General features: G+C 46.2%; 1 protein-coding gene across 1 annotated transcript in view; it reads left to right on the forward strand.

Moving 5' to 3' along the window:
• The window catches only part of COL3A1 (collagen type III alpha 1 chain), a 2242195-nt gene that overhangs the window by 165277 nt on the left and 2050688 nt on the right, over nucleotides 1–26230 (forward strand). The window contains exon 3 of the mRNA XM_068244947.1: nucleotides 14748–14807. Coding sequence (XP_068101048.1) covers nucleotides 14748–14807 — 60 coding nt within the window. The remainder of the gene's footprint in view (nucleotides 1–14747; nucleotides 14808–26230) is intronic.

Consider the following 26230-nt stretch of genomic DNA (forward strand, 5'->3'; position numbering starts at 1 on the left):
GATGTATCGGGAGAGGTTTCACCCAACGTCTAACTGCACATTAGTGCTGTTACAGCTCCTCTGATCTGCCGTATGTCTCAGGACAATGACATACGGCTCTGATGAAAAAAATGCTCCCCGATGTTATGACCTGTTGCTTTCCTGGCTACGCTACTGCTCTCTGATTTGGTACCTTTGCACATCTGATCTCCTGTTGCCAACTCTGTCTGTCTCTGGTTACCGTATCAGCCTACTGTCTCTGTACCTTGTCTGCCCGTGTGTTGCCGACCCGGCCTGTCCGACCTTCCTTACGGTTGCTCACCCCTCGGGGTGTTCAGTTCTCTGGCAGGGTCCCCTATCTCTCTAAGGGGCTCCCTGCAAACCAGTCAGGGACTCATCCTCCTGGAGTCCTTCACTGCAGTAGAGTCTTCTCTACTTACTGGACCACCTGCTACCCCAGTGGTCCAAAGGTACTGTTGCACCAAAACACTCACACATCCAGGTGTCTAGAGGTTAGACAAGGATCAGCCAAGGATCAGATGTTCTCTCTGGTTGCTGACACCGATCGTTACAGAACGCCAGACCCAAACAATATGGACGCACTTGGCAGTCGTCTAGACACACTCACCACCTCGGTGGAAAAAAATCATCAAAGTGATGGACGGTCAGCAGGCCCAGATCTCTGCCTTATCTGGGTCGCTACAAGTCCTTCAGACGACTGTCAATTCAGTGCGATCCCCTCCAGTCACAGACTTGAGAATGTCTGTACCTGAAAAGTTTTCTGGCCATAGATCTGACTTTCAGAATTTCAAGAACCGTGTGATGTCATATTTTGAATTGAGGCCTAATTTGTCAGGGACAGAGGCACAGATAATCACTTTCATCAAAACCTTACTCTTAGGGGATGCTCAAACCTGGGCGTATAATTTACCTATAGGGCATGAAGCACTTAGGTCAGTTGAGGAATTTTTCAAGTCCATGGCCATAATTTACGATGACCCAGACATTGCTTCTACCTCTGAGCTGAAACTAAAGACCTTGCGTCAAGGCAAGGATCCCGTGGAAGTTTATGCAGCAGAGTTCAGGAAGTGGTCAGTGTCGGCTAGGTGGGGGACTTTCGCACTACTAGATTGTTTCTTATCAGGGTTATCAGACACAGTTTCTGGACTGATGTTGGGATACCCTGAACCTAAAACACTTGAGGAAGCAATCACGCTGGCAGTACGTGTCGATCGCCGGGTTATATACCGTAAGCAAACCCATGGTAGGGACAAGGTTAGATATGTCTCGTATGCCACTTCTCCACCTGCCTCACCGCCACCCAAGCCGATGCAAATTGGTCACTCCAAATTAACTCGCTCAGAGAGGAATCGTAGGAAAACTGAGCAGCTTACTGTCTATACTGTGCAGAGGAGGGTCATATGGTGCGGAATTGTCCCAAGAAGTCGGGAAACGCTGCCGCCTAGGTGTAGTCAGAGGTAATACCCTGGGCGCGCAGACTTTACCTCTACATAACGATCGTCTGCTACTCCCTTGTTCAGTCACATGGAAGGGTCAGACTGCTTCCACGGAAGCCTTTATTGATTCTGGTTCAGCAGCTAATTTTATCGATTACGAGTTTGCAAAGAAATTGGGTATACCCATGCTTCCCTTGAATCAACCAATCTTGGTCACTGCGGTAGATGACTCTCCTCTGCAGAGTAAACGCCCCTTGTCCCGGACTCCTAATGTGCATCTCAAGGTTGGGGTATTACATGGGGAGAGTCTGCAATTTCTGGTCTTGCATATGGCAACCTCTACCGTCATTCTGGGCATGCCCTGGTTACAGATCCACTCACCTCAGATAGACTGGGTTTCAGGTCAGCTAAGGAGCTGGTCATCCCATTGGAATCATCATTGTTTAGCGAAAGTAACCATGGGTAATACCAACATTCAGGATGAAGGTGTACCGAGACAATACGCAGAATTTGCAGATGTCTTTTGCCCAAAGTTTGCCGACAAACTTCCCCCTCATCGAGCCTTCGATTGTCCTATTGATCTGAGATCTGGTTGTATGCCGCCCAGAGGTCATCTTTATAACCTTTCTGGGCCAGAGAAACTAGCTATGCTGGAATACATCAGGGAAAACTTTGACGAAAGGGTTCATACCTCCCTCTCGGTCACCAGCAGGGGCAGGGGTTTTTTTTGTCAAGAAAAAGGACGGAGGCCTCCGTCCTTGTATTGATTACAGAGGGCTGAATAAGATGACTGTAAAAAAACGCTACCCGTTACCATTGATTGACGACTTGTTCACACAAGTGACCAACGCCAAGATTTTTTCCAAGCTAGATCTCAGGGGTGCATACAATCTGGTCCGCATCAGAGACGGCGACGAATGGAAGACGGCCTTTAACACACCCGACGAGCATTACGAATACCTGGTGATGCCCTTCGGGTTGTGTAATGCGCCGGCCGTCTTCCAAGAGTTAATTAATTAAGTGTTCAGGGAGGTGTTGGGCAAGTTTGTTCTAATTTACTTGGACGATATATTGATCTTTTCGTCCAATCTGGCTGAACATCGCAGACATGTCAGATGGGTTTTGGAGAAGCTACGACAGAATCAGCTGTATGCTAAACTCGAGAAATGCCTCTTCGAGGTAGAGTCGGTAGCCTTTTTAGGTTACATCATCTCCACTTCTGGTCTCTCAATGGACCCAGGGAAGGTTTCTGCTGTCCTGGAGTGGCCGCAGCCCGTGGGGCTGAAGGCACTCCAGAGGTTCCTGGGGTTTGCCAATTACTACAGAAGGTTTATAAAAGGCTACTCTACCATCGTCTCTCCTCTCACCAGTCTCACCAAGAAAGGGGCTGACACTCATCATTGGTCACCTGAGGCTCATACGACCTTCTCAACCTTAAAGAAACTGTTTTGTTCTGCCCCGATACTGAGGCATGTTGATGTAGCCTTTCCGTTCATTGTGGAGGTTGATGCCTCAGAAGTGGGGGTAGGAGCAGTCTTGTCACAGAGGTCAGGTTTGCAGGGCAAGCTGCATCCATGTGCTTATTTTTCTCGCCGATTCTCACCGGCCGAGAAAAATTATGACATTGGCAACCGAGAGCTCCTGGCCATCAAGTTAGCTTTTGAGGAATGGCGACACTGGTTGGAGGGTGCAGAACATGTTATCACAGTTTACACAGACCACAAAAATTTGGAGTATATCGAGGGGCTAAGAGACTTAGCCCTCGTCAGGCCCGCTGGTCCCTGTTTTTTGCAAGATTTAGATTTGTAATCACATATACTCCCAGAAGTAAGAATATCAAGGCCGATGCGCTCTCTAGGTGTTTTGAGCCCGAGTCCGTGCAGCCCGCTGATCCTGAGACTATCCTGCCTCCTAAGGTAGTCCTGGCAGCCACTGAGACCTGAAGAGATTGGTCAGTCACTTTGAGTCCTTACCAACAGGATTTTCCAGAGGGGAAGCCAGAAGGGGTCATGTTTGTGCCACTACCCTTCCGTTTACAAATTCTGCAGTTTTTCCATTCTCACAAGAATGCCAGTCATCCGGGTGCCACCAGAACTCAGGAGTTGCTGGCCAGGTGTATCTGGTGCCCTAGCCTAGTGTCCGATTGTAAAGAATTTGTAAGAGAGTGCTTGATCTGTGCAAGGAGTAAGCCCTTTCGTCAGGCGCCTGTGGGCACCTTACAGCCCTTGCCGGTCCCCAGTGAACCCTGGACTCACATTTCCATGGATTTTGTGGGTGAACTCCCTCGGTCTGAAGGCAAGTCGGTCATTTGGGTGGTAGTAGATCGTTTCAGTAAGATGGCACACCTTGTCCCTCTCAAAGGACTCCCCTCGGCCCAGGAATTGCATGATCTCTTCATCCAGCACATCTTCCGACTGCATGGCATTCTGGAAAATGTAGTGTGAGATCGGGGAGTCCAATTTGTTTCAAAATTTTGGAGGGCCTTTTGCCATCAATTAGACATGGAACTCGCATTCTCATCAGGCTACCACCCTCAGACCAACGGCCAGACCGAGAGAGTTAACCAATCTCTGGAACAATTCCTCAGGTGCTATGTTGCTGATGCGCAAACTGATTGGGTAAAGTTTTTGCCGTTCGCTGGGTTTGCGCACAACAACCTGAGAAGCTCTTCTTCTGGGTATTCCCCTTTCCAAGTGGTATCAGGGAGATCACCTAAGTTTGCTCCTCTGCCAGTCGCTTCAACTCCGTTTCCAGCTCTGGAGGACTGGCAGAGGGCCCTGAAAGAGATTTGGGGAATGGTTAAGAGGAATCTAGGGAAAGCTTTCCAAACCCAGAAGAAGCAGGCAGATAAACATCGGTCTGAAGAGTGGAGATTCTCCCCGGGAGACCTGGTGTGAGTTTCTACTCGTCATTTGGCCCTGAAACAACTGTCACCCAAGCTAGGTCCTAAATTTATAGGACCATTTCCAGTGGCCAAGAAGATCAATAATGTCACTTATGCTGTTGATCTCCCAGCCAGTATGAAAGGTGTGAGATCATTCCATGTGTCCCTGTTGAAACCAGCTGTGCAGGTAGACTCCTCCCCCCCCCCCCCCCCTGTGTTGGTGGATGACCAACCAGAGTATGAGATTGAAAAGATTCTGGATTCTCGCCTGGTGCAGAATTCTGTGCAATATCTGGTCCACTGGAAAGGATATGGTATAGAGGAAAGATCTTGGGTGCCAGATTACCGCATGCATGCGGAAAATTTGAAGAAAGAGTTCCATGACTTACATCCTGGAAAGCCTGGTGGAAGGTGTCCGGAGTCCACTCCTGGGGGGGTACTGTGAGGAACCGCGGAATAGCCGCCGCATATTATAACAGCAGGACGGCTGATTCCACGTCTGACGCGGCGGTTGGTCCGAGTCAGCAGGCGGCTGGAACTAATGGAGCGCATGGGGACAGTGGCGTGGAGGCCGCCGCTTGTTCTGACGGCAAGGCGGCGGATTCCGCGTCCAGGACGGCGGTATCTCTGCAGCAACATGCCTCTGGGGTTTCTGGTCCTAGTAGTGCACACAGATGGAGAGCTACGCTCGCGCGCTGCTAGACAGGCTCTTTATGCCAATAGGAGGAAGGTCAGCTGATCAGGGCAGTCAGCTGACTCCTGCTCAGCGAGCAATTGGTTGATGGGAGCTGGGCGGCGCTGGGGGGCGCTTTACTATATATATCTCTTGCTGTTCAGTTGCTGGTTGTCTGGCGTTGCGAATACATACGTGTTAGCATTCAGACCTTAGTCAGATCCTTTAGTGTGGTGGAACCAGGAGGACCTGGGAATCCATACTTAGCCAGATACTGTATATCATCTGTGTTATTCTCTAGCATAGTTCCATGGTGTTGAGATCACGGCCCTCACACCCAAGACTAGGAATACTGTATATCATCTGTGTTATTCTCTAGCATATTTCCAGGGTGTTGAGATCACGGCCCTCACACCCAAGACTAGGAATAACTGTATATCATCTGTGTTATTCTCTAGCATAGTTCCGGGGTGTTGAGATCACGGCCCTCACACCCAAGACTAGGAATACTGTATATCTGTTATGACCTGTTGCTTTCCTGACTACGCTACTGCTCTCTGATTTGGTACCTTTGCACATCTGATCTCCTGTTGCCAACTCTGTCTGTCTCTGGTTACCGTATCAGCCTACTGTCTCTGTACCTTGTCTGCCCGTGTGTTGCCGACCCGGCCTGTCCGACCTTCCTTACGGTTGCTCACCCCTCGGGGTGTTCAGCCCTCTGGCAGGGGCCCCTATCTCTCTAAGGGGCTCCCTGCAAACCAGTCAGGGACTCATCCTCCTGGAGTCCTTGACTGCAGTAGAGTCTTCTCTACTTACTGGACCACCTGCTACCCCGGTGGTCCAAAGGTACTGTTGCACCAAAACACTCACACGTCCAGGTGTCTAGAGGTTAGACATATCTGATTATTGGTGATTCTGCAGATCCTCAATAATCAGGTATATCTGTATTCTTGGGGATACTGCAGATCGCCAAGGATCAGATGTTCTCTCTGGTTGCTGACACCGATCGTTACATTTCCCTCCTCTTTTAATTTTTGTTGAAGAGTAGCAGCATGGGGGTCTCAAAACATCTCTCAAATTACCTGAAGACAAAGATTGTTCACATCATGGCTTAGGGAAAGGATACATAAAGCTGTCTCAGAGATTTCAGCTGTCTGTTTCCACAGTTAGGAACATATTGAGGAAATGAAAGACCACAGGCTCAGTTCAAGTTAAGGCTCGAAGTGACAGACCAAGAAAAATCTCGGATAGACAGAAGCGATGAATGGTGAGAACAGTCAGAGCCAACCCACAGACCAGCACCAAAGACCTACAGCATCATCTTGCTGCAGATGGAGTCACTGTGCATCGTTCAACCATTTGGTGCACGTTACACAAGGAGATGCTGTATGCGAGAGTGATGCAGAGGAAGCCTTTTCTCTGCGCACAGCACAAACAGAGCCGCTTGAGGTATGCTACAGCACATTCGGACAAGCCAGCTTCATTTTGGAATAAGGTGCTGTGGACTGATGAAACTAAAATTGAGTTATTTGGGCATAACAAGAGGCGTTATGCATGGAGGAAAAATAACACAGCATTCCAAGAAAAACACCTGCTACCTACAGAAAAATATGGTGGTGGTTCCATCATGCAGTGTGGCCAGTGCAGGGACTGGGAATATTGTCAAAGTTGAGGGACGCATGGATTCCACTCAGTATCAGCAGATTCTGGAGACCAATGTCCAGGAATCAGTGACAAAGCTGAAGCTGCACCGGGGCTGGATCTTTCAACAAGATAACGACCCTAAACAATGTTCAAAATCCACTAAGGCATTCATGCCGAGGAACAAGTACAACATTTTGGAATGGCCATCTCAGTCCCCAGACCTTAATACCCCCTTTCCCTGAAAATAAGACCTACCCTGAAAATAAGCCCTAGCTGGAATTTTGAGCATGCTTGAAATATAAGCCCTAGTGGAAGTTAAAGAGGAGGAAGAGGCAGCCATTAAGTGGGGACACAGTGGTGCAGTGCCAATCGGGCACTGATCCTGTCACCACAGCACACAGCAAGGTTATCAGCTGTGTGCAGGGAAGACAGGGCAGGTGCCTGATCAGTACAGTAGCATACTTTCAAATCCATGAACATCACAGTACAAAGTAACAGGAAATGTTCTGCTGAGAGACACTTCCTAATAGAAATATAAGACATCCCCTGAAAATAAGCCCTAGCATATCTTTTAGAGCAAAAATTCATATAAGACACTGTCTTATTTTCGGGGAAAGACTGTATATTAGAAAATCTGTGGTCGGAGTTAAAGAGAGCTGTCCATGCTCGGAAGCCATCAAACCTGAATGAACTAGAGATGTTTTGTAAAGAGGAATGGTCCAAAATACCTTCAACCAGAATCCAGACTCTCATTGGAACCTAGAGGAAGCGTTTAGAGGCTGTAATTTCTGCAAAAGGAGGATCTACTAAACACTGATTTCATTTCCTTTTTGTGGTGCCTAAATTTATGCACCTGCCTAATTTTGTTTAACCACTTAAGGACTGCAGTCATAAAACCCCTTAAGGACCAGAGCCTTTTTTTCCATTCGGACCACTGCAGCTTTCACGGTTTATTGCTCGCTCATACAACCTACCACCTAAATGAATTTTACCTCCTTTTCTTGTCACTAATACAGCTTTCTTTCGGTGCTATTTGATTGCTGCTGCGAGTTTTACTTTTTATTATATTCATCAAAAAAGACATGAATTTTGTCAAAAAAATGACTTTTTTAACTTTCTGTGCTGACATTTTTCAAATAAAGTAAAATTTCCTATACATTTGAGCACGAAAGTTATTGTGCTACATGTCTTTGATAAAAAAAAAACCATTCAGTGTATATTTATTGGATTGGGTAAAAGTTATAGTGTTTACAAACTATGGTGCCAAAAGTGAATTTTCCCATTTTCAAGCATCTCTGACTTTTCTGCGCACCTGTCAGGTTTCATGAGGTGCTAAAATTCCAGGATAGTATAAATACCCCCCAAATGACCCCATTTTGGAAAGAAGACATCCCAAAGTATTCAGTGAGAGGCATGGTGAGTTCATAGAAGATATTATTTTTTGTCACAAGTTAGCGGAAAATGACACTTTGTAACAAAACAAAACAAAAAAAAAAGTTTCCATTTCTTCTAACTTGCGACAAAAAAAATGAAATCTGCCACGGACTCACTATGATCCTCTCTGAATACCTTGAAGTGTCTACTTTCCAAAATGGGGTCATTTGTGGGGTGTGTTCACTGTCCTGGCATTTTGGGGGGTGCCTAATCGTAAGCACCCCTGTAAAGCCTAAAGATGCTCATTGGACTTTGGGCCCCTTAGCGCAGTTAGGCTGCAAAAAAGTGCCACACATGTGGTATTGCCGTACTCAGGAGAAGTAGTATAATGTGTTTTGGGGTGTATTTTTACACATACCCATGCTGGGTGGGAGAAATATCTTCGTAAATGACAATTTTTTTATTTTTTTTACACACAATTGTCAATTTATAGAGATATTTCTCCCACTCAGCATGGGTATGTGGAAAAATACACCCCAAAACACATTATACTACTTCTCCTGAGTACGGCGATACCACATGTGTGGCACTTTTTTGCACCCTAACTGCGCTAAGGGGCCCAAAGTCCAATGAGTACCTTTAGGATTTCACAGGTCATTTTGAGAAATTTCGTTTCAAGACTGCTCCTCACGGTTTAGGGCCCCTAAAATGCCAGGACAGTATAGGAATCCCACAAATTACCCCATTTTAGAAAGAAGACACCCCAAGGTATTCCATTAGGAGTATGGTGAGTTCATAGAAGATTTTTTTTTTTGTCACAAGTTAGCGGAAATTGATTTTAATAGTTTTTTTTCACAAAGTGTCATTTTCCGCTAACTTGTGACAAAAATAAAATCTTCTATGAACTCACCATACTCCTATGGGAATACCTTGGGGTGTCTTCTTTCTAAAATGGGGTCATTTGTGGGGTTCCTATACTGCCCTGGCATTTTAGGGGCCCTAAACCGTGAGGAGTAGTCTTGAAACCAAATGTCGCAAAATGACCTGTGAAATCCTAAAGGTACTCATTGGACTTTGGGCCCCTTAGCGCACTTAGGGTGCAAAAAAGTGCCACACATGTGGTACCGCCGTACTCAGGAGAAGTAGTATAATGTGGTTTGGGGTGTATTTTTACACATACAGATGCTAGGTGGGAGAAATATCTCTGTAAATGACAATTATTTGATTTTTTTACACACAATTGTCCATTTACAGAGAGATTTCTCCCACCCAGCATGGGTATGTATAAAAATACACCCCAAAACACATTATACTACTTCTTCTGAGTACGGCGATAACACATGTGTGACACTTTTTTGCAACCTAGGTGCGCTAAGGGGCCTAACGTCCTATTCACAGGTCATTTTGAGGCATTTGGGTTCTAGACTACTCCTCACGGTTTAGGGCCCCTAAAATGCCAGGGCAGTATAGGAACCCCACAAGTGACCCCATTTTAGAAAGAAGACACCCCAAGGTATTCCGTTAGGGGTATGGTGAGTTCATAGAAGATTTTATTTTTGTCACAAGTTAGCGGAAAATGACACTTTGTGAAAAAAAAACAATACATATCAATTTCCGCTAACTTGTGACAAAAAATAAAATCTTCTATGAACTCACCATACTCCTAACGGAATACCTTGGGGTGTCTTCTTTCTAGAATGGGGTCATTTGTGGGGTTCCAATACTGCCCTGGCATTTTAGGGGCCCTAAACCGTGAGGAGTAGTCTTGAACCCAAATGTCTCAAAATGACCTGTGAAATCCTAAAGGTACTCATTGGACTTTGGGCCCCTTAGCACAGTTAGGCTGCAAAAAAGTGTCACACATGTGGTATCGCCGTACTCAGAAGAAGTAGTATAATGTGTTTTGTGGTGTATTTTTACATATAATTATACTGGGTGGGAGAAATATCTCTGTAAATGACACATTTTTGATTTTTTTTACACACAATTGTCCATTTACAGAGAGATTTCTCCCACCCAGCATGGGTATGTGTAAAAATACACCACAAAACACATTATACTACTTCTCCTGAGTATGGCGATACTACATGTGTGACACTTTTTTGCAGCCTAGGTGCGCTAAGGGGCCCAACGTCCTATTCACAGGTCATTTTGAGGCATTTGTTTTCTAGACTACTCCCCACGGTTTAGGGCCCTAAAATGCCAGGGCAGTATAGGAACCCCACAAGTGACCCCATTTTAGAAAGAAGACACCCCAAGGTATTCCGTTAGGGGTATGGTGAGTTCATAGAAGATTTTATTTTTTGTCACAAGTTAGTGAAAAATGACACTTTGTGAAAAAAACAATAAAAATCCAATTTCCGCTAACTTTTGACAAAAAATAAAATCTTCTATGAACTCATCATACACCTAACAGAATACCTTGGGGTGTCTTCTTTCTACTGCCCTGGCATTTTACGGGCCCAAAACTGTGAGTAGTCTGGAAACCAAATTTCTCAAAATGACTGTTCAGGGGTATAAGCATCTGCAAATTTTGATGACAGGTGGTCTATGAGGGGGCAAATTTTGTGGAAACTGTCATAAGCAGGGTGGCCTCTTAGATGACAGGATGTAATGGGCCTGATCTGATGGATAGGAGTGCTAGGGGGGTGACAGGAGGTGATTGATGGGTGTCTCAGGGGGCGGTTAGAGGGGAAAATAGATGCAATCAATGCACTGGGGAGGTGATCGGAAGGGGTTTGAGGGGGATCTGAGGGTTTGGCCGAGTGATCAGGAGCCCACACGGGGCAAATTAGGGCCTGATCTGATGGGTAGGTGTGCTAGGGGGTGACAGGAGGTGATTTATGGGTGTCTCAAGGTGTGATTAGAGGGGGGAAATAGATGCAAGCAATGCACTAGCGAGGTGATCAGGGCTGGGGTCTGAGGGCGTTCTGAGGTGTGGGCGGGTGATTGGGTGCCCGCAAGGGGCAGATTAGGGTCTAATCTGATGGGTAACAGTGACAGGTGGTGATAGGGGGTGATCGATGGGTAATTAGTGGGTGTTTAGAGGAGAGAAGAGATGTAAACACTGCACTTGGGAGGTGATCTGATGTCGGACCTGCGGGCGATCTATTGGTGTGGGTGGGTGATCAGATTGCCCGCAAGGGGCAGGTTAGGGGCTGATTGATGGGTGGCAGTGACAGGGGGTGATTGATGGGTGGCAGTGACAGGGGGTGATTGATGGGTGATTGACAGGTGATCAGTGGGTTATTACAGGGAATAACAGATGTAAATATTGCACTGGCGAATTGATAAGGGGGGGTCTGAGGGCAATCTGAGCGTGTGGGCGGGTGATTGGGTGCCCGCAAGGGGCAGATTAGGGTCTAATCTGATGGGTAACAGTGACAGGTGGTGATAGGGGGTGATTGATGGGTAATTAGTGGGTGTTTAGAGGAGAGAATAGATGTAAACACTGCGCTTGGGAGGTGATCTGATGTCGGATCTGCGGGCGATCTATTGGTGTGGGTGGGTGATCAGATTGCCCGCAAGGGGCAGGTTAGGGGCTGATTGATGGGTGGCAGTGACAGGGGGTGATTGATGGGTGGCAGTGACAGGGGGTGATTGACAGGTGATCAGTGGGTTATTACAGGGAAGAACGGATGTAAATAATGCACTGGCAAATCGATAAGCGGGGGTTTGAGGGCAATCTGAGCGTGTGGGCGGGTGATTGGGTGCCCGCAAGGGTCTAATCTGATGGGTAACAGTGACAGGTGGTGATAGGGGGTGATTGATGGGTAATTAGTGGGTGTTTAGAGGAGAGAATAGATGTAAACAATGGATTTGGGAGGTGATCTGATGTCGGATCTGCGGGCGATCTATTGGTGTGGGTGGGTGATCAGATTGCCCGCAAGGGGCAGGTTAGGGGCTGATTGATGGGTGGCAGTGACAGGGGGTGATTGATGGGTGGCAGTGGCAGGGGGTGATTGACAGGTGATCAGTGGGTATTACAGGGAAGAACGGATGTAAATAATGCACTGGCGAATCGATAAGGGGGGGTTTGAGGGCAATCTGAGCGTGTGGGCGGGTGATTGGGTGCCCGCAAGGGTCTAATCTGATGGGTAACAGTGACAGGTGGTGATAGGGGGTGATTGATGGGTAATTAGTGGGTGTTTAGAGGAGAGAATAGATGTAAACGATGGATTTGGGAGGTGATCTGATGTCGGATCTGCGGGCGATCTATTGGTGTGGGTGGGCGATTAGATTGCCCGCAAGGGGCAGGTTAGGGGCTGATTGATGGGTGGCAGTGACAGGGGGTGATTGACGGGTGATTGACAGGTGATTGACAGGTGATTGACAAGTGATTGACAGGTGATCAGGGGGGATAGATGCATACAGTACACAGGGGGGGGGAGGATCTGAGGGGTCTGGGGAGAATCTGAGGGGTGGGGGGGTGATCAGGAGGGAGCAGGGGGCAGTTTAGGGACTAAAAAAAAAAATAGCGTTGACAGATAGTGACAGGGAGTGATTGATGGGTGATTAGGGGGGTGATTGTGTGCAAACGGTGGTCTGGGGGGTGGGCAGGGGGGGGTCTGAGGGGTACTGTGGGCGATCAGGGGGCAGGGGGGGGCAGATCAGTGTGTTTGGGTGCAGACTAGGGTGGCTGCAGCCTGCCCTGGTGGTCCCTCGGACACTGGGACCACCAGGGCAGGAGGCAGCCTGTATAATACACTTTGTAAACATTACAAAGCGTATTATACGCTTCCTATCCGGCGATCGTCGGGTTAACAACCCGCCGGCGCTTCCGATTGGCCGGCGGGTTGACGTCGCGGGTGGGCGGAGCCTAATGCCGGCGGATGCGCGCGCATCCCAGCGCGCGATCCCCGGCCAAAGAGTGCCCCAGGACCTGATGCCATTCTGCGTTATGTGGTCCTGGGGCTGCCACTTTGCCGCCGACAATATGAAGTAGGCGGTCGGCAAGTGGTTAAACAATTATTGCACACTTTCTGTAAATCCAATAAACTTCATTTCACTTCTGTGTGTCTCCTATGTGATATACTTAAAGGGACTCCGAGCAGTGCAGAAACTATGGAAAGATGCATATCATTTTAAAGCTCTCTTTCTCCTCTTTCCAATGATATATAAACCACCGCCGTAAGCCTTCTAGTTTTCGCTATTTTCGCGATTGAAATTGCCGCGGCCGCAATTTTAAGCGCGAAAATAAAGAAAACTAAAAGGCGTAGAGCGACGATTTAGGTGTCGCCAGAAAGAGGAGAAAGAGATCTTTAAAATGATATCCATCTTTCCATAGTTACTTGTATTACACAGGACGACACTTTCCCCAGTGTCAGCAGCTCCATTCAGCAGAAAAAGTCGGCCTGTGTAATACAATGTAACTATGGAAAGATGGATATCATTAGCCTTTTAGTTTTCTTTATTTTCGCGATTGAAATCACGGCCGCGGCAATTTCAATCGCGAAAATAGCGAAAACTAAAAGGCGTAGGGCAGCGGTTTATATATCATTGGAAAGAGGAGAAAGAGAGCTTTAAAATGATATGCATCTTTCCATAGTTTGTGCACTGCTCGGAGTCCCTTTAACTGACATTTTTTATCGTAACAACCAATGATTTTTACAGGGAAATCATGACAATTAACAAGGTTGCCCAAACTCTCACATCCCACTGTATGTGATAGGCAAAGGAAGACAATTGTATGACCCGGTTTACTGCTTTTTGTGCATGCTCTGTGCGTATCACACAGCCCTTGAAATGCAAGAAAGAAAGAAAGGTTGTGTCTCTATATGTTTCTAGAGTACTGCAACCTCAACAAAGTAGCCCTAAAAAAATTGGGGCATATGAAATGGAATTGCTGGGGGTTTGTACACATAACTATGCATACCAAGACACTGCAGTCCAGGGGCGTAGCAATAGGGGGTGCAGAGGTAGCGACCGCATCGGGGCCCTTGGGCCAGAGGGGCCCTGCCTCAACTACAGTATTACCTTTCTATTGGTCCTGTGCTCATAATAATCACTTCTACAGATACTATGAATAGTGATAATCATTAACAAACTGTTCCCCATCCCCTTCTTGCACCTCTGATACTGTAGTTGCCATTGGCAGGTTTTGGTGCACCGTATCAATTGTTGTGTATAGAGTGTTTGGGGGGCCCCAATGTAAAACTTGCATCGGGGCCCACAGCTCCTTAGCTACGCCACTGCTGCAGTCCATGCAACCACAAAAGAATCCCCCCCCCCCTCCGCACATACACACACACACACACACATACACACACACCTACCTTTAAAATTGTATATAAATCTTTCACACTATGTGTTGCACAAATAATTATGTTGGAAGTGTGTATGGGATCAATGTGTGGCCTTATATTTGCGTAATGTGAGTGGGTGATGCTGTCAGAGGGTGAGTCCACTCCTGACTATATAGTGAGTGCTCAGTGTGTGGACAGTGTGAATGTTGGGTAGCGTGTGGGGTGGCATGTCCCTGAAAGCTTCCTTTGTTGTGTATGCAATCCCTTGTCTGTAGCAATGAGAGGCATGGCCCTTCTGAAATTATTTGCAGTTGCTTTTCAAGGTTACGGTGCTCATCTCAGTTTTAAGAAATTATCATAGACCTAAATAGATATCTAGATTTGGATTTTTAATAAAGAACGAAATAGATTTTGCTCCAGGCCTGGATGCAACAGTGTTATAAATTGCAAATAAGTTTTAATGCTTGTCTAACTTGTGAATATTTTTACAGCCCACCGCAAGTGAAAATGGAAAAATAAATGCTGGACCAAAAGGAGCCAAAGGTGACAATGTGAGTACAGTAAAACCCACTCTCCACTAACACATTATTATTATTATTATTAGTATTTATATAGCGCCAACATCTTCCGCAGCGCTGTACAGAGTATATATAGTCTTGTCAATAACTGTCCCTCGAAGGAGCTCACAATCTAGTCCCTACCATAGTCATATGCCTATATTGTGTAGTGTATGTATTGTAGCCTAGGGCCAATTTAGGGGGAATCCAATTTACTTATCTGTATGTTTTTGGGGTGTGGGAGGAAACCGGAGTGCCTGGAGGACACCCACGCAGACACGGGGAGAACATACAAACTCCTTGCAGATGTTGACCTGGCTGGGATTCGAACCAGGGACCCAGCGATGCAAGGCGAGAGCGCTAACCACTTGTTGTGTATTCCAAATTACTTTGCGTTCATTTTTAGTTATGCAAAACAGACATTTTCCTTCATAAAACAGACGGTATTTGTGATTATTTAGATTGGAGTGAGCATATGGGGTCTTCCACAATGCATCACTGCTGAATACGCAATTTTTTTCTTTGTTGTTCCTGGAAGCTAAACACACTTCCAGAACCACTGGAATACTATGATGTGTCAATTTGTTAATTGTACAGAGTCACAATAATCCAACATGCATACAGGTTTCAGACTGGTTGGTCCTCATCAGTGCCTGCCATAGATTAGATATCTCTATGAGGTAGGACTTGAAACAGCCAAAGTTAGGGCCAGTGCACACCAAAACCTCTAGCAGATCCGCAAAACGCTAGAGGTTTTAGAAGCAGATTATCAGAGCGATTCTAGGCATGTTTAGAGAGATTTTCTAAACATGCGTAACGTTTTTTGGGGCGTTTTTGTGTAGCAGATGCCATATCATATTTTGTTACAGTAAAGCTGTTACTGAACAGCTTCTGTAACAAAAGCGCTTGGAAAACCGCTCTGATCTAGCGTTTTTCAGAGCAGTTTTCCACTTTCCTATACTTAACATTAAGACAAAAATGCCTCAAAAATCTAAAAAATGCTGCAGGACAGGAGTTTGCGTTTGGGGGAAAACCACTCTGGTGTGCACCATCCCATTCACTTTCATTAGCCAAGCGGTTTTCCCCCTGCAAGTGTTTTAAAAAACACTCCAGAACCGCTCTGGTGTGCACAAGCCCTTACAGATTGTCCAGCAAGCTCATGGTAAACCAGAAATTCTAGGGGTGTGTAAGGGGCTAAAAAAGCCCTATACCTAAAAACTAGAGATGGCCCGAACCTCCGATTTTAGGTTCGCGAACCGGGTTCGCAAACTTCCGCAAACGTTCGCGAATCGGGAGGCAAACTTTGAAAACTAGAAACATTTATGCTGGCCACAAAAGTGATGGAAAAGATGTTTCAAGGGGCTTAACATCTGAGTTTTTGCATGGATGAGTAGGATAGACGCCAAAAGTCCCGGGGAAAAATCTGGATTTGACGCAAAGCAGCGTTTTAAGGGCAGAAATCACATTGCATGCTAAATTGGAGGCCTAAAGTGCTTTAAAACATCTTTCATGTGTATACATCAATCAGGGAGTGTAATTAGAGTACTGCTTCACACTGACACACCAAACTCGCTGTGTAACGCACCGCAAACAGCTGTTTGTGTTGTGACGGCCATGCTGGACTGGTGCGCACCATGGCAAGAGTGCAGGCCATGGCAGTTTTCAAGCCTATATGGTCGCCGGGCTGTGGTAGCTCAATGATAGAACAACAGTGACTGTCCAGCTGATCGAATTTGGTCTGTCCACAATGAAGCAACGACCTTATTATCTTGGGTGTGCCCCCCAACACACTCATATAGCCGGCGGTCATTGCTTCATTGTGATACGCAAGCCCCTTCACGGCAAGGTAATGATCACGAAGGGGAATTGGCACATGTACATGCCTTTTGTTTTGTTGTTGCAGCTGCAGTGCAGCCAGAAAAATTAGGCAGGCATGTACACGCACCAGAAAAATTATTATAGAGGCCGATGCTAGCAGCGGCCTTAAAAATTCAGGAATCCGCCCGGAGTCCTGGACCCTGTTGGTGGTGGCGGAGAAGCCAGTCAAGCGGCCTGCAGGCAGAGATGCTGTGTAGGGACCGACTTAGTCTTGGGGCAGGCAGTCACACAGCGTGCAGGTAGAGATGCTGTGTGTGGGGACTGACTTAGTCTTCAGGCGAGCAGTAGCCCTCCGGGATCCATGCCTCATTCAGTTTGATAAAGGTGAGGTACTGAACACTTTTGTGACTTAGGTGACGTCTCTTCTCAGTGAAAATGCCTCCAGCTGCGCTGAAGGTCCTTTCTGACAGGACGCTTGAGGCAGGGCAAGACAGAAGGTGGATGGCAAATTGTGACAGCTCTGGCCACAGGTCAAGCCTGCGCACCCAGTAGTCCATTGCTGCTCATACTGTCGATGATTCTTTCTCTACCATTGTTAAAGAAAGCGTACAGCTGGGGAGTCAGGGTTCGATCCCGGTCTGGAGTTGGAGCCTGAGAAACGGCTACCACCACACATCCAAGGAAGGCAGCAGGCATGGCATGCAAGTCCCGAGGTAGTGACAAAAAATAACAACACAGGAGGACTTTCGAGGCCCTGCTGTATATGAGACGACAGTTCTTTCTCTACCATTGTTAAAGAAAGCGTACAGCCTGGGAGTCAGGGTTCGATTCCGGTCCGGAGTTGGAGCCTGAGAAACGGCTACCACCACACATCCAAGGAAGGCAGCAGGCATGGCATGCAAGTCCCGAGGTAGTGACAAAAAATAACAATACAGGAGGACTTTCGAAGCCCTGCTGTATATGAGACTAATCCATTTTAAATCCTTTAACGAGAATCTGTTATGGAGGGCAAGTCTGCCAACCATTCAAGTGAAAGGTATGCACTGACTGCCAGGTATAATACAATGTGCAGTCACAGATGCAGTGAAAGGTATGCAGTGACGGGTATTACAATACAATGTGCAGCTGTCACACAGGTGCAGTTAACAGGTATGCTCGGAGTGGTATATTACACAGCGTGCGGTTACACAGGTACTGTGAACAATTATGCAATGCAATATTACAAATGTGCACCTGTCACACACAGACACATACCGGACAGGCAAAGTGACTCTGCGTGCGCTCACGTAGGTAGGTGGGTGCACTGAAGGGAACAACAGGTAGGTATATGCAGTGATGGGTATTACAATGTGCACCTGTCACACACAGACAGGTACCGGACAGGCACAGGGACACTGCGTGCGCTCACATAGGTAGGTGGGTTCACTGTGAACAACAGGTAGGTATATGCAGTGATGGGTATTATAATGTGCACCTGTCACACACAGACACATACCGGACAGGCAAAGTGACTCTGCGTGCGCTCACGTAGGTAGGTGGGTGCACTGAAGGGAACAACGGGTAGGTATATGCAGTGATGGGTATTACAATGTGCACCTGTCACACACAGACAGGTACCGGACAGGCACAGTGACACTGCTTGCGCTCATATAGGTAGGTGGGTGCACTGTGAACAACAGGTAGTTATATGCAGTGATTGGTATTACAAATTTGCACCTGCCACAGTAGAAATTACCACCAAGGGGCCAAAGGCCAGCTGCGACTGACTGACAGGGCTGTATATAATGTAAGTGGGCCACACACACACAAAAAAACAAATAGACCACAAGAACAAGATTAGCTCTCAAAAGAGCTGTTGAGGGGTGCTTTTTTAGCAATAAGAATCCGCAAGGAGCAAGCCTACAAGAGCCTAACTAAGCTTTCCTTATGAGAGTCTGCAGCAGCTCTCCCTTCTCTAATTACTGCTGGCACAGGAGTGAGTCCAATGCCTGACGCTGCCTGCCTTTTATAAAGGGGGGGCTCCAGGAGGGAGTGTAGCCAGACTGGCTACAATGTGCCTGCTGACAGTGATGTAGAGGGTCAAAGTTGATCCTAATGATGCACTATGGGGGCCAATTCCTTTTATAGGAATATCCCTATACAGAGATATTCCTATAAAAGAACTCAGCCCAGAACAAGTACAAATATTCAGCAAATTAAAGAACCTGGAGGAGAAGGTGAAAGATTTTCAAAACCCACTTGACACACCTTTCACACTGGAGGAAATAAAAGAGAAGATACAATCCATGAAAGGCAAAAAAGCTAGTGGCACAGATGGAATCCTATCAGAAATGATCAGATCTGGCACCTCAGAAATCCATGCTGCAATATGGAAACTATTCAACCTGGTCCTGTACGCCGGTTGCTTCCCTGAAGTCTGGAATGAAGGACTCATAACTCCTATTTACAAGAGTGGAGATCGCTATGACCCAGCCAACTACAGAGGCATCTGTGTGAGCAGCACCCTGGGAAAACTGTTCAACAGCATCCTGAATAAGAGAATCCTCACACAGCACAATGTTATCAGTAAGAGCCAAGCAGATTTTATGCCTAACCATCGCACCACCGACCACATCTACACCCTGCACACCCTTATCAAGCACCATGTACACAGAAGAAGAAAGGGAAAAATATTTGCCTGCTTTGTGGACTTTAAAAAGGCTTTTGACTCAGTGTGGCATCCAGGTTTGTTCCTGAGACTCCTAGAGAGCGGAGTAGGAGGGAAAACATATGATGTCATAAAGAGCTCATACACTGGGAACAAGTGCAGTGTGAAAGTAAATGGGAAAAGAACACCTTTTTTACCTACAGGGTCGGGGGGTAAGACAGGGTTGCAGCCTGAGTCCAACACTTTTCAACATATACATCAACAAATTAGCCTCAGCCCTAGAGGCTTCACTAGCACCAGGACTCACCCTGCATGACACAACAGTGAAATTCTTACTGTATGCAGATGACCTCTTACTGCTATCACCAACTAAAGAAGGTCTACAAGACAGCCTAGAAATCCTGGAGAAATTTAGCACAACATGGGCACTCCCCATTAATCTAAAGAAAACCAAAACCATGGTGTTCCAGAGGAAAAACAGGTCAGCCCAGAGCCCATCCTTTATACTCAATGACTGTGAAATCAGCAGAACCGATAAATATACCTACCTTGGTCTGGAAATCAACCAATCAGGAAGCCTTAAGTCAGCCATGGAGGCCCTAAAAGCCAAAGCATGCAGAACGTTCTATGCCATCAGGAAAGAACTGTACCACCTCAAACCACCAGTAAAGGTCTGGCTGAAGGTTTTTGACAGTGTCATCACCCCAATCCTACTGTATGGAAGTGAAGTATGGGGCCCCACCACCTACCCAGACCAATCAAAATGGGAACCCAGCCCAACAGAAATATTCCACCTTGAGTTCTGCAAACACCTTCTCCATGTCCATCGGAGTACCTCAAACAATGCCTGCTGAGCTGAGCTGGGGAGATTCCCATTACTGCTTGAGATACAGAAGAGAGAGTTGTCCTTCTGGGCCCACCTACAGAGCTGTAGCTCTGACTCACCCCACTACAAAGCCATGCTGCACAATGAAGACCAAGAAAAGCCGTGTGCACTGAAAGTCGTGGTCAGCTCTATACTCCCTCCAACCCCCGGCCCACAGGTCATAACAAAAGTCCAGATAAAACACACCACAGCTAAGAGCAAAGAAGACTATGTGGAAAAATGGAGGAGTGAAATAAAACAGTCACAAAAGCTAGCCATATACCAGTCTCTACAAAGAGAATATAAAATGGCCCCATACCTGGAAAAGCTGCAAAACTCTCAAGAGAGAAAAATCCTGAGTGTCTACAGATTGAGTGCTCACAACCTCGAAATAGAGTCTGGGAGACACAGACAGACGTACAAACCCAGGGAGGAGAGACTATGCCAACACTGTGAGCAGAAGACCCTTGAGGATGAAAGCCACTTCCTGCTGCACTGCCCCAAATATACTGCAACCAGGGACACTTACTTTAAGAAATTGTCGGAACTATTCCCAGACTTTCTCACACTAGAAGATGAGAGAAAAACATATATCCTACTGGGAGAAGAGGAATCCACAGTGACAATCGCTGCACGCTATGTCACAGCATGCCACAGACTGAGAGGAGCATAACGGAACTGTAAACCTAAAAATGTCCACAGACTGCTTAGCCATTGTCCCCCTACCCCACCCCCTCCCATGTCCCCCTTTTTCCCCTTGCTTTGGCAATACCTGTATGAATCTTGGTCATGCCAATAAAGCTATCTTTGATTTGATTTGATTTGAACTTCCTGGAAAAGTTTTTGCAATGAATAGGCACATGTCAGCTGCGGTGGATAGCAGTACCACCGCAGCTGCTCCTGGTTCTCTGTCTGCCAGTCTCCCCGCACCTCGGCCGTCTAGCACGCCGAGGTCGGGGAATGGTCGCATGTCAGCCGCGGTGGACAGTGGGTCCACCGCAATCATTACTGGGTTCCTGCCTACTGGATCATCTGCGTCCCAGGCGTCTAGTACGCCGGGGACGCGTGTCTCTGCTCAGCTCAGGGGGACATTAGCGTGTGCGCGCGCTTGCCGTCAAAATCTTTATGCTAGGAGGAGGCGCGTCAGCTGACCGGCCGGTTGGCTGACGTCAGAGGGCACGCTCGCCGCTTCTGATTGGCCAGAGCTGGTGGGCGTGCCTTGGGGGTCTCCTTCGCTTCTTAAGCCTCTCGGCTTCACTTGCAAACTGTCTGCTGTTGCAAATACTTCGTGTAGACCTAGAGAGGTTCCTGTGGATGATAGATGTATATGCAGTGTTTGCGATATACATCTATCTATAGTTAGCATTTACTTATATTGTATTTTCTGTGTATGACTCTGGCTAGTTCTGACCTATCTTACTCTTAGTGATTCTGTACCTTTGCCTATCTGACCCTGTTGCCAACTCAGCTTGTTTACCGTTCTGTCTCTGCCTTCTGATTTAGTACTTCTGCCCATCTGATCTAGTTGCCAACACTGCCTGATATACGTTCTGCCTCTGCCTTACGATTCTGTACCTGTTCTGTATGTCTGTTGCTGAACCGATCTGTCTGACCTCTCTACACTCACCAGGGAGCCCTTGTCCCTGGTGAGGAGTGCTGTACTGATAGTGCCCACCAGCTCCTCTGGTGAGGTATAGTTAACTCTATCAGTAGATACTGTTGCACCAATCACTACACTCTGTGCATTAAAGTGGTATTACTTGCCTGTTACACATCAGCACCTATATACCAGTATTATTGGTGATTCTGCAGATCACCATATAATCCGGTATATATCTGATTATAGGTGATACTGCAGATCACTTGATAATCAGAAGTCTGTTCTTGCTAACACCAATCGTTACAGAACAGCAGACCAAAATGTCTATGGACGCACTTCACGGTCAAGTTGAGCTGTTAACCACGGCTGTTAACGCCCTAACCAACACGGTTAACACTCAGCAGACACAGATCAACGAGTTATCTGAGGTGGTGCGGACCCTTCAGACCGCTAACGCAACAGTGCCATCCCCTGTGGTTTTGGAACCTAGAATACCTCTTCCTGAGAGGTTCTCGGGGCATAGGTCAGATTTTCAGAATTTTAGGAACCGTTGCCTTTCCTATTTTGAGTTACGGCCTACTTCATCTGGGTCAGAAAGTCAGAGAGTCACCTTTATTAAAACTCTGTTATCCGGGGATTCACAGACATAGGCCTACAGTCTCCCCACGTGTCATGAGGCGTTAAATTCAGTTCAAGAATTTTTTGAAACGATGGCAGTTATATATGATGATCCAGATTTAGCAGTGACCGCTGAGAGGAAGCTAAAAACCCTCAGGCAGGGGCATAACACTGTGGAAACATACGCTACTGAGTTTAGAAGGTGGGCTGTCTCGGCAAGATGGGGTCAGTTCGTGTTACTGGACTGTTTTTTAACGGGGTTGTCCGATGCAGTGGCGGACCTTATGTTAACCACTTAAGGACCACAGTCTTTTCGCCCCTTAAGGACCAGAGCCTTTTTCTCCATTCAGACCACTGCAGTTTTCACGGTTTATTGCTCGCTCATACAACCTACCACCTAAATGAATTTTACCTCCTTTTCCTGTCACTAATACAGCTTTCTTTCGGTGCTATTTGATTGCCGCTGCGAGTTTTACTTTTTATTATATTCATCAAAAAAGACATGAATTTTGTCAAAAAAATGACTTTTTTAACTTTCTGTGCTGACATTTTTCAAATAAAGTAAAATTTCCTATACATTTGAGCGCAAAAGTTATTCTGCTACATGTCTTTGATAAAAAAAAAACATTCAGTGTATATTTATTGGTTTGGGTAAAAGTTATAGCGTTTACAAACTACGGTGCCAAAAGTGAATTTTTCCCATTTTCAAGCATCTCTGACTTTTCTGCGCACCTGTCAGGTTTCATGAGGGGCTAAAATTCCAGGATAGTACAAATACCCCCCAAAAGACCCCATTTTGGAAAGAAGACATTCCAAAGTATTCAGTGAGAGGCATGGTGAGTTCATAGAAGATTTTATTTTTTGTCACAAGTTAGCGGAAAATGACACTTTGTGACAAAAAAAAAAAAGTTTCCATTTCTTCTAAGTTGCGACAAAAAAAAATGAAATCTGCCACGGACTCACTATGCTCCTCTCTGAATACCTTGAAGTGTCTACTTTCCAAAATGGGGTAATTTGTGGGGTGTGTTCACTGTCCTGGCATTTTGGGGGGTGCCTAATTGTAAGCACCCCTGTAAAGCCTAAAGATGCTCATTGGACTTTGGGCCCCTTAGCGCAGTTAGGCTGCAAAAAAGTGCCACACATGTGGTATTGCCGTACTCAGGAGAAGTAGTATAATGTGTTTTGGGGTGTATTTTTACACATACCCATGCTGGGTGGGAGAAATATCTCCGTAAATGACAATTTTTTTAATTTTTTTTACACACAATTGTCTATTTATAGAGATATTTCTCCCACTCAGCATGGGTATGTGGAAAAATACACCCCAAAACACATTATACTACTTCTCCTGAGTACGGCGATACCACATGTGTGGCACTTTTTTGCACCCTAACTGCGCTAAGGGGCCCAAAGTCCAATGAGTACCTTTAGGATTTCACAGGTCATTTTGAGAAATTTGGTTTCTAGACTACTCCTCACGGTTTAGGGCCCCTAAAATGCCAGGACAGTATAGGAACCCCACAAATTACCCCATTTTAGAAAGAAGACACCCCAAGGTATTCCGTTAGGAGTATGGTGAGTTCAGAGAAGATTTTTTTTTGTCACAAGTTAGCGGAAATTGATTTTAATTGTTTTTTTTCACAAAGTGTCATTTTCCGCTAACTTGTGACAAAAAATAAAATCTTCTATGAACTCACCGTACTTCTAATGGAATACCTTGGGGTGTCTTCTTTCTAAAATGGGATCATTTGTGGGGTTCCTATACTGCCCTGGCATTTTACTGGCCCAAAACCGTGAGAAGTAGTCTTGAAACCAAATGTCGCAAAATGACCTGTGAAATCCTAAAGGTACTCATTGGACTTTGGGCCCCTTAGCGCAGTTAGGGTGCAAAAAAGTGCCACACATGTGGTATCGCCGTACTCAGGAGAAGTAGTATAATGTGTTTTGGGGTGTATTTTTACACATACAGATGCTGGGTGGGAGAAATATCTCTGTAAATGACAATTATTTGATTTTTTTTACACACAATTGTCCATTTACAGAGAGATTTCTCCCACCCAGCATGGGTATGTATAAAAATACACCCCAAAACACATTATACTACTTCTTCTGAGTACGGCGATACCACATGTGTGACACTTTTTTGCAGCCTAGGTGCGCTAAGGGGCCCAACGTCCTATTCACAGGTCATTTTGAGGCATTTGTTTTCTAGACTACTCCTCACGGTTTAGGGCCCCTAAAATGCCAGGGCAGTATAGGAACCCCACAAGTGACCCCATTTTAGAAAGAAGACACCCCAAGGTGTTCTGTTAGGAGTATGGTGAGTTCATAGAAGATTTTTTTTTTGTCACAAGTTGGCGGAAAATGACACTTTGTGAAAAAAAAACAATACATATCAATTTCCGCTAACTTGTGACAAAAAATAAAATCTTCTATGAACTCATCATACACCTAACAGAATACCTTGGGGTGTCTTCTTTCTAAAATGGGGTTACTTGTGGGGTTCCTATACTGCCCTGGCATTTTAGGGGCCCTAAACCGTGAGGAGTAGTCTTGAACCCAAATGTCTCAAAATGACCTGTGAAATCCTAAAGGTACTCATTGGACTTTGGGCCCCTTAGCACAGTTAGGCTGCAAAAAAGTGTCACACATGTGGTATCGCCGTACTCAGAAGAAGTAGTATAATGTGTTTTGTGGTGTATTTTTACATATAATTATGCTGGGTGGGAGAAATATCTCTGTAAATGACACATTTTTGATTTTTTTTACACACAATTGTCCATTTACAGAGAGATTTCTCCCACCCAGCATGGGTATGTGTAAAAATACACCACAAAACACATTATACTACTTCTCCTGAGTATGGCGATACCACATGTGTGACACTTTTTTGCAGCCTAGGTGCGCTAAGGGGCCCAACGTCCTATTCACAGGTCATTTTGAGGCATTTGTTTTCTAGACTACTCCTCACGGTTTAGGGCCCCTAAAATGCCAGGGCAGTATAGGAACCCCACAAGTGACCCCATTTTAGAAAGAAGACACCCCAAGGTATTCCATTAGGGGTATGGTGAGTTCATAGAAGATTTTATTTTTTGTCACAAGTTAGTGAAAAATGACACTTTGTGAAAAAAACAATAAAAATCCAATTTCCGCTAACTTTTGACAAAAAATAAAATCTTCTATGAACTCATCATACACCTAACAGAATACCTTGGGGTGTCTTCTTTCTAAAATGGGGTCACTTGTGGGGTTCCTATACTGCCCTGGCATTTTACGGGCCCAAAACTGTGAGTAGTCTGGAAACCAAATTTCTCAAAATGATTGTTCAGGGGTATAAGCATCTGCAAATTTTGATGACAGGTGGTCTATGAGGGGGCCAATTTTGTGGAATCGGTCATAAGCAGGGTGGCCTCTTAGTTGACAGGATGTAATGGGCCTGATCTGATGAATAGGAGTGCTAGGGGGTGACAGGAGGGAGGTGATTGATGGGTGTCTCAGGGGGTGGTTAGAGGGGAAAATAGATGCAATCAATGCACTGGGGAGGTGATCGGAAGGGGGTCTGAGGGGGATCTGAGGGTTTGGCCGAGTGATCAGGAGCCCACACGGGGCAAATTAGGGCCTGATCTGATGGGTAGGTGTGCTAGGGGGTGACAGGAGGTGATTGATGGGTGTCTCAAGGTGTGATTAGAGGGGGGAAATAGATGCAAGTAATGCACTGGCGAGGTGATCAGGGCTGGGCTCTGAGGGCGTTCAGAGGTGTGGGCGGGTGATTGGGTGCCCTAGGGGCAGATTAGGGTCTAATCTGATGGGTAACAGTGACAGGTGGTGATAGGGGGTGATCGATGGGTAATTAGTGGGTGTTTAGAGGA

This window comes from Hyperolius riggenbachi, chromosome 7 (assembly GCF_040937935.1).
Source record: "Hyperolius riggenbachi isolate aHypRig1 chromosome 7, aHypRig1.pri, whole genome shotgun sequence".
Taxonomy (NCBI): Eukaryota; Metazoa; Chordata; class Amphibia; order Anura; family Hyperoliidae; genus Hyperolius; species Hyperolius riggenbachi.